The 12693-nt window shown below is 39.9% G+C and overlaps 1 protein-coding gene across 1 annotated transcript in view; it reads left to right on the forward strand.

Annotated features, from left to right (window-relative positions):
- The first annotated feature begins 976 nt into the window (after positions 1–976).
- Positions 977–12693, forward strand: part of DNAJC15 (DnaJ heat shock protein family (Hsp40) member C15) — an 86848-nt gene continuing 75131 nt past the window's right edge. Inside the window, exon 1 of the mRNA XM_037800426.1 lies at positions 977–1133. Within this exon, the coding sequence (XP_037656354.1) occupies positions 1029–1133 (105 nt within the window). The 5' untranslated portion in view covers positions 977–1028. The remainder of the gene's footprint in view (positions 1134–12693) is intronic.

Consider the following 12693-nt stretch of genomic DNA (forward strand, 5'->3'; position numbering starts at 1 on the left):
CTATTTCTCTTTACACTGCTGTTCATGGCATGCTCTTATATTATCACTGTGCCAGTGTTATCTACTGGAATAGATTGTAAATTCCCCAGGCCCTAACCCCTTAGTCATGCTAAAAATATTAACTACATTAATAAATTAATAAGATACCCCAAATTTTAAATTCAGTAATAGAAAAAATCCTAAGGTTTCCTGTTCTTGTAAACTGCTTTTGCCATGGGTGTAAAAAGCAAAAGAGCTGCCAAATTGGTACAGGAGTTAGAAAACACTTTACAGCCTTCACTTATTGGGTAATTTTTGCCCCAAAAGGCTTAACTTAAAAAAATAATAACGTGGGTCTTTCTATGTACAAGTCAGCACAAAATCATTTGTGGAGAGTGAGGCTTATTTACTTGCTTACAAGTTTCTTCTCTGTCATTTTATCTTAAATATAGACATCCATATGGGAGGAGAGGGAGTAAGGAAAGTGCCTCTTCGGTTGCTCTCCTAGGTGAGGAGAACAAGGATACAGGGTCATTTCTTGATCTCCTGACTGAGGAGACTGAGGCATTAAATCGGAAGTGTGGTCAATAGCTGAAGGTGGAAAGAGTCCTGGCGTGGGTCAGGAACCCTCAAGCACGTTCCCACCCTCAGGAACTGCAGATGGATTCTGGGCTTCTTGGAACTTCTGATGAGACCAACAGCAGACCCAAGGGCTTCATTCAGCCCAGGCCCTCGGGGTAGCCCAGGGAGGGGGCTAGGCCCACCCTGCCATGCCCCAGGGGACGTCGCGTGGGCTTGGGGCCTGCAAATCTGAAACAAAAATATCCTACACGTCCCCGCTGCTTCTGCTCAGTCTCAATCAAGGCTTTAATGGTACAAGTTTACCTGAGCAGGGGCGAGAACGAGCTCTGCTGGGATCCCGCCCTTCACATTCCAGAGGACAAAACTCTTGGTAAATCCTCGAGAGGAACGCGCTCTAACTAGTTTGTCCCTGCCGCCGCCTCGTAGCCGGCGTCCTGGCGCCGAGCGTCTCCCTGGGCCACATTGCCATGGCTGCTAGCCGCGGCGTCCCCTCCACGGGCGAGGGGCTGCGCTACGCCGAGTTCTCGCCACCCTCCGCCAAACTGTCCGACGCCGACATCGACCAGAGACTGGTGAGTCCTGCTGGCGGCCCCCGTCCCTTTCCGGCAACGCAGGGCCGGGAGGATCATGCCTAGCAGGCCGGGCAGGTCCAGCTGGCGCCCGCGGAGCTCCCACCTAGTCCCTGCCGCACCTTTCAGGCCCCTCTTATCCCACGGAACTTTGTACTGCCTTCATTCTTTCACCGTCTTTGTCCCACTGTTCATTCGTTCAGCCGACAGGCTGCTGTGTACTAGACGTGGCCTAATACGCGTGGAAGTCCCTGCAGTTCAGAGGCGTCTCCGCCCCCACAAGGAGTTTCCATTCTTGTTGAGGAGACAGACAAGAATAAAGAAAGGCATTTGCAGAGGCCGAACAGGTGCTCTGATGAAGTCTGTCACACAGGAGACCCCATTGCGGCCTATGGGAGGGGGCGGAATGGTGTCAGCGAGACTTCTTGGAGAAAGTGATGCTTAAACTAAGATCTGAAAAATGAGTAGAAGCATTTAACTCTGCGAAGAGAAGAAAAAGTGTTTGAGGCACCAATAGCGTGCCCACCGAGGCGCAGGCCAGAGAAACAGACCTGGTCACAAATTGCAAGTGAATTATTCAGGCTGAAATGTAGAGCTGGGAAAGGAAAGTAAGTGCCGGACAGAAACAAAATGCCAGCCATATATGCATTTTTAAATTTTCTAGTAGCCACGTTGAAAAAAGTAAAAAGAAACAATTAATTTTTACAATTATTTACCCCAATATAGCCACGATAACTTAAACATGTAATCAGTATAAAAATTTCAATGCAGTATTTCACACTCTTGTTTTGTACTTTGAAGTCTGATAGCATATTTTACAGTTACAGCACATCTCAATACATACCAGCTACATTTCAAGTGTTCAGGAGCCAGTGTAGCTAGTGGCTGCTTAACTGATTCATGCAGTTCTAAGAGGTGAACAGGAGCTAGAATGTGAAGCATCTGGTAAACCACGCAAGAGTTGAGAAATCTAGAAGGCACTGGCACCATTTTGATGAGTTTTAGGCAGAAGAGTGACAGGTTGAGCTATGATAAAGTTAATTGAGACTGTAAGAAGAATGGATTAGATGGAAAAAATCTGGGAAGAGATGGCTGTTTTATCCCTTTTCCACACCACATTCCGTTAGTCTAGTTCACAGGGATATCTTGCCTTTAAATGTGCAGCACTTACTGTCCAAATTACACATTTACTTCTAGTAAAGAACTTGATAGTGAGCACTCAATTATCATTAATGAACTGACTGATCGGAGTCAGATGGACTGTCCTGGGAAGGTTTCAGAAATCAAATGAGCTTTCATCCAATGACCATGTCTTGGGTGCCGCAGTGTGTCAGACACCATCCCAGGACCTTAGGATACGTAAGTGAACGAAACTGAATTTTGAAATAGCAAACTCTGAGCTCCTACTCTGTCTGATTAATTCCTTAACATAACCCTGTGAGTAAGGTCCTTCATAGTCCTCACTTAAGAAATGAGGAAATTAAGGCTTAGAAAATGGTAAGTAACTTGACCAGGATCATTCCCTTAATAAGTGGCAGAGCTGAGATTCCAAATCCTTATTCTTTTCATTATGTCTTGCTGACTCCTTAGAAATACAGTTTTCTGAATGGGGTATTCTGTTTCAGATGTTGACCAGATACCATAGTAGGTTAGGTAAGAAGGAATTTCTTTATGAAGCGTCATGAAGTCCTCAGTACTAGGCTGAGTTGCAAGTCATGTTGGAAATCTGTTGTTTTGAAGATAGAAGTAATACTGGTGATTGTTGTATCTGTAAGTATTTTTATTTGGAAGAGAGAACATACAGAATCCAACATATTAGTTAGGTGGGATCTGTAATAGTCCAGGTACATGAAGGCTGAAGTGTAGGTAAGTTATTCTCAACCTGTCTGGTCCAATATCCCCCTTTTTGTAACAAATATTTGGTAGTTTCTTCTGTAATATACTGAAATGAGATTCATTGGCAATAAAATCTACCCATAAACATAATTTAAAAAAATCAATATAATGCTGTGACTGAAACATAAAGATGAAATAAGTGCTTTATTAGAAAATGCTCTGTCAACTGTTTAAATATGTAAATGCTCAGACCTGACTACCGGCACTTTAAGTTATTGGTTGCTCGCATGTTTGCACCACTGCAAAGAATCACTGTGAATGCAACAGCTACAAATGCAGACTGATTTCAGATGTATTGTGTTAGCAACTCAGATACCATAAGGAGCATGGTCTTTGGCAGTGATTTTTCCCAGATGGTGAACAATTTTTCATAAAAGTCTTAATTAAAAGAATAGAATTACCCCTCAATTACGTGGTAGGTATAGTGCTGGAAAATTCAGTCTACACTAAAACAGTGCAAAAAATGATGTATTCTATATATAATAAAGTTCTGGAATAAAATGATCATAAATAGGCTTTTCACATATATAACTTTGGATCATGTTTGCTCTTCTTTTTCTAGTTTCCTAAGGTCAAAGATAGATTATTGATTTCAGATCTTTTTTATTTTTTAATGTAGACATTTACAGCTATAAATGCCCCTCTGAGCACTGCTTTCGTTGTATTCCATTAGTTTTGGTATGTTGTGTTTTTGTATTCACATTACATTTAGTTGTAATGTCTCTTAGGCAAGGAAAATTCACAAATACATGGACATTAAGCAATACACGTCTATATAAATGGTAGGTCAAAATAGAAATCACAAGAGAAACAAGAAAATACATGTGCTCCTCTTAGCTGTGGGCAGTTTTTTAGACTCCCTTTTTTTTTTTTGATGACCTTGCCTGTTTTGAGGAGTGCTGGTCAATTATTTAGTGGAATGGTCTTCACTTGGAATTTGCCTTCGGTTTTCTCATGATTAGACTGTGGTTATGGGTTTTGTGGAGGAAGACCATAGAGGTAAAATGCCATTTTCATCTCATCGTAATAAGGGACATACAACAACTTTATCATTGATCACCAGGCTGAGGTAGTACTTGTCAGATTTCTCTAACTGTAGAATTTTTCTCCTCTTTCTCCTTACTATACTCTGTGAAAGAAGTAGTGGAACTTTTTAGTCTTGAAGGACACAGACAGTTCTTTGTTATGCAGGGTTGTTTCGTATATTTTAGGTCTTCTAGAATCAATAGCTCCCACCACCAAATACAGTATCACTGCCCTCTCCTATCCAAATTGTTGTGACAACAGAAAAAGTTCTCATAAATTTCCAAAATGTCCTGTTTCTATTGGGAATCGTTGGTTACAGTTCCACCATTTCAGTTATTCCTTCTAGCTATTCCAATACCCTAGCATCTAAATATTTATATATAAAGATCCAGTATTCATAATCCTTTGTTAAATCCTATCTTGTCTGTTCTACCCCTTCCTCTTGTTTAATCACTTTCTCGAACTTTAGGGGTATCTAGGCAGTGACCACCCTAACTTGTTCATATTGAAAGGGCGTGTCAACACTAAGGGGAACGGGGCTGCATCTGATTGTTGCTCTTAAAGAGGCTGTTGCCTCTGGGTTTTAGCCATAGGAACACTTTGGTGGATTTAAGTTTCTGAGAGATAAAACTTAAGTGAGTGCATCTTTTATAGGATCTCAGATAGGGACCTAGGTATTTTGGAACTACTGTTGGTAAGGGCATGGCATATTGTGACCATCTGGGGTGTCTAGCTGGAGCTTGCATAAGAGAAACATCCAGGATAGCGTTTTGAATTTGTTTGAGATCTCTTAGCCATGGTACTCTTATTTTGTTACCTTGCTTTTCTCCCTTTTGGTCAAGAAGGTATTTTCAGTCCCTTGATGCCAGGGCCAGGCTCATTCCTGGGAGCTGTGTCCCACATCACCAGGGAGATTCATTCCCTTGGGAGTCATGTCCCATGTTGGGGGGAGGTTAAGGAATTTATTTGCCAAGTTGGGCTTAGAGAGAGAAAGGCCACATCTGAGGAACAAAGAGGAGGTTCTCTGGAGGTGCCTCATAGGCATAATTATAGACAGGATTAGCCTCCCATTTATAGCCCTGAGTTTCACAAGAGCAAGCCTCAAGATCAAGGGCCTGACTTATTAAGTAGGGGGTTCCTAGTTTCACATAACATATATTCTGTCCAATGATAAGCAATTAGTTTCTTGCATTGTCTTCACTTAGTTGTATAATCATCATCACTCTCAATTTAAAACAATTATCATAACATAAAACGTCCCAGAGCTCTTAGCAGTCACTAATTATTCATCTCTAGTATTAGTGTAGTGCTGGTAAGATATTCCAGTTAAATATAGTCTATAATATGTAATGGGCAGTTTTTCCATATACCATTCTGTTGTTCACTCTTTGTACCAGTGTCATATCTTTTCAGTATATCATGCTGACACTTATTTATATTTGTAATGCTAATCTGTGAGACATGTGTCTTTAAGCAACCAGTTTTGATCATATTCACCTTCAGTGTGACACTGAAACTTATAATCCCATTAACGAACCACACTCACCTCTGTCCATTCCCATACCATTAAGTTCACCCTCATTATCATGTCTGTACATATTAGGTTATCATTCTCCCTTCACTAGCTTCTGTCTATCTCTAGGTCCCCTATATTCTACATTATAAGACACTTATTTTACATTGTTCATGGAGTTCACATTAGTGGTAAAATAGAATATCTCTCCTTTTGTGTGTCTTATTTCACTCAGCATTATGTCTTCAAGGTTCATCCATGTTGTCATGTATGTTTCACGATGTTATTCCTTCTTGCTTCTGCGTAGTATGACATCATATGCATATACTACATTTTGTTTATCCGCTCATCTGTTTAGGGGCACTTGGATTGTTTCTATTTCTTGGCAATTTTGAACAATGCTCTATGAACATCGGTGTGCAAATGTCTGTTCGTGTCACTGTTTTCAGATCTTCTGGGTATATACCGAGGAGTGAAATTGCCAGATCGTAGGGTAACAGTTTTCTGAGGACCCACCAAATTATCTTCCACAGCATCTATACCATTATACATTCCCACCAGCAATGAAAAAGAATTCCAGTTTCTCGATATCCATCCTCTCCAGCATTTGTAGTTTCCTGTTTGCTAAATGGCAGCCATTCTTAGTGGTGTGAGATGATAACTCATTGTGGTCTTTTTTTTATTTTTTTATTTTTTGCATTTTTTATTTTTTGCATTTTTATTGAGATTGTTCAGATACTGTACAATTATCCAAAGATCCAAAGTGTACAATCACTTGCCCCTGGGTACCCTCATACAGCTGTGCATCCATCACACTTAATTTTTATTCAATTTTTAGAAACTTTTCATTACTCCAGACAAGAAATAAAGTGAAAGATGAAAAAAGAAAAAAAGAAAAGGAATCCCTAACCAAACCCCCTCAATTGTTGACTCGTAGTATTGATATAGTACATTTGTTACTGTTTATGAAAAAATGTTGAAATACTACTAAGTGTAGTATATAGTTTGTAATAGGTATATAGTTCTTCCCTATATGCCCCTCTATTATTAACTTCTAATTGTATTGTCATACATTTGTTTTGGTTCATGGAAGCGATTCCTAGTATTTGTACAGTTGATCATGGACATTGCCCACCACAGGATTCAGTTTTATACATTCCCATCTTTTGACCTCCAACTTTCCTTCTGGTGACATATATGATTCTGAGCTTCCCCTTTCCACCTCATTCACACACCATTCGGCGCTGTTAGTTATTCTCACATCTTGCTACCAACACCCCTGTTCATTTCCAAACATTTAAGTTCATCCCAATTCAACATTCTGCTCATACTAAGCAACCACTCCCCATTCTTAAGCCTCGTCCTATATTTTGGTACCTTATATTTCATGTCTATGAGTTTACATATTATAATTAGTTCCTATCAGTGAGACCCTGCAATAATTGTCCTAATGTGTCTGGCTTATTTCACTCACTATATTGCCCTCGAGGTTTTGTCATCAACCCATTTTTTTTTAATATGGTTTTGTTCACTCACCATACATTCCATCCCAAGTAAATAATGGACGGTTTTCTGCATGGTCATACATTTATGTGTTCACCACCTTCACCACTATCTATATAAGAGCATCTGCATTTCTTCCACAAGGCAGGAGGGAGAGTCAAAGAAGGTAGAGAGGCAAAAGAAAGAGGAAAAAAAAAATGACAGCTAGGAAGCAGCAAAAGGAAAAATAACCTTAAATCAAAGTAGAATAAAGAATCAGACAATACCACCAATGTCAAGTGTCTAACATGCTTTCCCTATCCCCCCCCCCCCTCTTATCTGCATTCACCTTGGTATATCACCTTTGTTACATTAAAGGAAGCATAACACAATGATTCTATTAGTTACAGTCTCTAGTTTATGCTGATTGCATCCCTCCCCCAATGCCTCCCCATTTTTAACACCTTGCAAGGTTACCATTTGCTTGTTCTCCCTCGTAAAAGAACATATTTGTATGTTTTATCACAATTGTTGAATATGCTAGATTTCAGCAAGTTACACAGTCCCAGTCTTTATCTTTCCTCCTTTCTTGTGGTGTCTCACATGCTCCCCACCTTCCTCTCTCAGCTGTATTCATAGTTACCTTTGTTCAGTGTACTTACATTGTTGTGCTACCATCTCCCAAAATTGTGTTCCAAACCACGCACTCCTGTCTTCTATCACCCTGTAGTGCTCCCTTTAGTATTTCCTGTAGGGCAGGTGTCTTGTTCACAAAGTCTCTCATTGTCTGTCAGAAAATATTTTGAGCTCTCCCTCATATTTGAAGGACAGCTTTGCTGGATATAGGATTCTTGGTTGGCGGTTTTTCTCTTTCAGTATCTTAAATATATCACACCACTTTCTTCTTGCCTCCATGGTTTCTGCTGAGAGATCTGCACATAGTCTTATGAAGCTTCCTTTGTATGTAATGGATCGCTTTTCTCTTGCTGCTTTCAGGATTCTCTCTTTGTCTTTGACATGTGATAATCTGATTATTAAGTGTCTTGGCTTAGGCCTATTCAGATCTCTTCTGTTTGGAGTACGCTGCACTTCTTGGATCTGTAATTTTATGTCTTTCATAAGAGATGGGAAATTTTCATTAATTACGTCCTCTATTATTGCTTCTGCCCCCTTTCCCTTCTCTTCTCCTTCTGGTACACCAGTGATACATACATTATTGTACTTTGTTTCATCCTTGAATTCCCAGAGACGTTGCTCATATTTTTTCATTATTTTCTCCATCTGCTTCTTTGTGTGTAGGCTTTCAGCTGTTTTGTTCTCCAGTTCCTGAGTGTTTTCTTCTGCCTCTTGAGATCTGCTGTTGTATGTTTCCATTGTGTCTTTCATCTCTTGTGTTGTGCCTTTCATTTCCATAGATTCTACTAGTTGTTTTTTTGAACTTTTGATTTCTGCCGTATATATGCCCAGTGTTTCCTTTACAGCCTCTATCTCTTTTGCAATATCTTCTCTAAACTTTTTGAATTGATGTAGCATTAGTTGTTTAAATTCCTGTATCTCAGTTGAAGTGTATGTTTGTTCCTTTGACTGGGCCATAACTTTGTTTTTCTTAGTGTAGGTTTGTAATTTTCTGTTGTCTAGGCGTGGTTTCCTTGGTTATCCAAATCAGGTTTTCCCAGACCAGAACAGGCTCAGGTCCCAGAGGGAAGAAATATTCAGTATCTGGTTTCCCTGAGGGTGTCTCTTAGAAAATTGCTCCATTCTTTGATGCCTTGGGTCACTGTGCTTTTCTTCCCAGCAGGTGATGCCTGTTAGCCTGTAATTCTTGACTGGTGTGAGGAAGTATGGCTGTGTTCCCCCAGGCTCTGGGGTCTGGTTCTGAATGGAAAGGGCCCCACCCCTTTCCTCCTAGAGAAGACAGACCCCTCAGGTGGGGGTCATTAGCATTTCAGTGGTCTCGCTGTCTGCTTGTGCTGTTTCCACCCTTCCCCAAGTCACAGCCTTGGAAACTGAAAATGACTGGGACTTTCTCCACTGAGCCAAAAAAGAAACAGATAGTCCCCTTCAGACCCAGTCCAAGGTGACCCTCCGGCTCTCCCAGGTCAGTCGTCACCCAAAGCCTCTGTCTGTTTTTGGGGGATGCGTACCTGTAGTGAGCAGTTCACACTCGCTACTTAAAACCTCAGTTGGAGCTCAGCTAAGCTATATTTGCTTGCTGGGAGAGAGCTTCTCTCTGGCACCACGAGGCTTTGCAGCTTGGGCTATGGGGGAGGGGGTCTCACGACTTGGTTCCGCAGGTTTTACTTACAGATTTTATGCTGTGTTCTCGGGCATTCCTCCCAATTCAGGTTGGTGTATGATGAGTGGATGGTCTTGTTTGTCCCCCCGCAATTATTCTGGATTATTTACTAGTTGTTTCTGGTTTTTTGTAGTTTTTCCAGGGGGTCTACTTAGCTTCCACTCCTCTCTATGCCGCCATCTTGCCCGAGTCCCCTCATTGTGGTCTTGATTTGCATTTCCTTAATATGAATATGAACATTTATTCATGTGTTTTTTTAGCCATTTGTATTTCTTCCTTGGAAAAATGTCTTTGCATATCTTTTGCCCATTTTATAATTGGACTATTTGTAGTGTTGTCATTAAGTCTTGACTTTTTTAATGGTAAAGAGAGGCCTGCCTAAAGTATATGCATCAATACGTGTGATACTCTTAACTTCTGACATGGTTTTCCAGGTTTTGGTCATTATGCTTCTAATAAATACCTTCAATAACATAGTCAGTCTCCAGCTTAGAAATAGGCATGGTTTTAAAGTTTGTCAATTCAATTTAATAGTTTTTTTTTTGGGGGGGGAACACCAAATGTGTGGAAGCAGTGTATACGGTGTGTATGAAAAGGATATGAATAAGCCAGTGTTGCCACCCTTGAGGACAGAGGTCAGCAAACTTTTCTTGTAAAAGACCAGGTAGTAAAAATTTTAGGCTTTGCAGGCCGTGTCTATCACAACTATTCAACTCTGCTATTGTAGAGTGAAAGCAGCCATAGAGAATATGTAATATGGCTGTGTGCCAATTAAACTTTATTTACAAAAACTGTTGGAGGGCTAGATTTGACCTACAGGGCATGACTGACTTCTGCTCTAGGAGGTAAGTTGAATCAAATCTAAATAACCAATTCAAGACAGACTATTAAATGCAGTCATTTATTCAGTCATTCATTCATTCAACACATATTTATGGTGTCCCACTTTATAAGCTAGGATACTGAGGCTAGGTGCTATAATGGATACAAACATCAATCAAAAATGGATTTTGTCCTCAAGGGACTTGTCCAGGAGCTAAATCCAGTTCCCTAGCCTGGGAACTCCTTATTACTAAGGATGTGTCTGATTCACTTTGATAACCACCCTAGGGTGTTGCATGGCACAGAGCAGGTTGTAGATACTTAGTAAATGTTTCTTCATGAATAAGCGAAGGAAGAACTAGAATACAAGGACTAAGGCATAGGTATCAAAAGAGAGGTATTTGGATAAAGTGCTGTCCTTCAAAGGAGGATAACCCATTGTTTCTAGTTTGGGAAATTGGAGGAGACTGTGGAAAAGTGAGTGAGTTGAGCTGAATCTTGAGAAAGGGGAAGAATCAGCAAAATTAAAGAGATGAAAAAATCTTAGGCAGGGGTGGCAAATTCTGATGCCTAGAAGAACCAGGCAGGTAACACAAATGATTGGGGGTGGGGTGGGGTAGAGTAGATGCATATATTATGCGAATAATAATGATTATAGTCACCTGGAGAGAGCACTTCTTTTCTAAAAGGAGAAATTGCTACTCACTTTTGCAGATTATTGTAATAAACTAGTATTACCAGGTATTTGATTCTTCAAGAGAAACCGGAAAGAGAAAAAATGTAAAATGTAAGTTGAATCCAGGGAAAACAATAAGAAAAGATAGGTTGGGATAAGACTGTTGATCGCCCTGAATGCCAGGCTTAGGAGCCTTGACCATATCCTGTAGGCAGTTAAAGTGTTGTACAAGCTGTGTGATCAGTGGAGGGCTTCAGGGCAGTGTTTAAGAAGGGTCTAGAGGGCAGCGGGCAAGACTAGTTAAGACATTACAGTGGGCAGGATATTCTCTCTATGGGACTATAGAGGAGGAGATGATGACAGATGATGACAGCAACATAGTGATGACAGCTAAAATGTTTTGTGCCAGGTGCTTTACTATGGCTTTAAATTCATGAACTCATTTAGTCCATATAATAACTGTGCAGTATAGATAGCATTATAACCCCTGCTTATAGATGAATAAATGAAGGCTTAAAACAATGAAAATATTTTCTCTACATCACACAGTTGGTAAGTGGATGAACTCCAAAGATATTCTGCTTTCTTGCCTCTGTGCTCTTGCTCAAAATGCCTTTTCTTTATCCTTCTTTACCCTTCAACCTTTCTAACTGTATCAGTCAAGGTACTTCCTTACTTTCCTGTATATTTTCTGCACCAGTCCTAAAAGCAGCCATTTCTCCAAGGAGCCCTGCATGTATAGCATTTTATTCTATGGGAAACTTCATTCTGGGTCACAGAGTCGGGATCCTAGTAATTCCATCTTTATCCTTTTACCCATCCCTTCCCCCATTGTTCATCTTCTTGTGTGGCTGGTGAGATAAGAGAGTAGAAGATTTCCTGGTTTGGGCAAAGTGCTGCTTTCATTCCAAGAGGAAAAATGGAAATTCCCCTGCAGCTTCTTTCAGTGAAGCTCTTTTATATTTTTTTCTTTTCTTTTCCATTTTTAAATATCTGGTATTAGGAACTGCTATCGGAGGATGCCAGGAGATTGTGAGAGGAAGGAGAGAGAGGCTCATCAATCTTTTCTTATTGATCATTATATTTTGTTATAGAATCTTGTTTGGGTAAATGAACAATGAATAGCTTACCTCCAGGTGTAAGGTAAAATATATTGTATATTCCTCTAAATGATCAAATACGATCTTCCAGAGATTAACTTTTACTTCCTTTTGGAATACCTAGAATTAAATCACCACCACCACCACCACAATGAAAAAAGTAGTTTTGTATAGGAGGTATATGGAACTGAAGGAAAGAGAACTAAACTATGAATGAAACCAGCAACAGAATCATACTATGAACAGCCACTTTTCCCCAAATACTGCATAGTTAGGGTGATGCTAAAGACTTATTCACAAGAACTTTATTACTGTACGGTACTTACAGTATTCTTAGTGCATGTTATATGGTATTTTGAACAATTTATATATGTGTTGATTTCTAAAGGATGTTAAACAGAAGTTTTAATGAATGCCATAAATTGATACCTAATTTGTACATTCCCTTTAACTGATTTGGGGTAATCTTTTTCATCCTTTCCTTCTTCCATTATAGAAAACTTGAGCTACTCAGCTGTTTAGAAACAGCAGTTTTGAATATTGACTCATACTCATTCTCGTTTTTAAGTGTCAGCAGATCTATTTTTACCACTATGGTTATTATCTATGTTTGATCAGTATGATAAAATTTTTTGACTGTGAGATTTTGTAGAGGATTGGTGAATTAGTCAGGGTTCTCTAGGAAAACAGAACCAATAGGAGATATCTGTAAATATGAGAATTTTATAAAAGAGCTGGCACTCAGATGAGGG

This window comes from Choloepus didactylus, chromosome 12 (assembly GCF_015220235.1).
Source record: "Choloepus didactylus isolate mChoDid1 chromosome 12, mChoDid1.pri, whole genome shotgun sequence".
NCBI classification, from domain to species: Eukaryota; Metazoa; Chordata; class Mammalia; order Pilosa; family Megalonychidae; genus Choloepus; species Choloepus didactylus.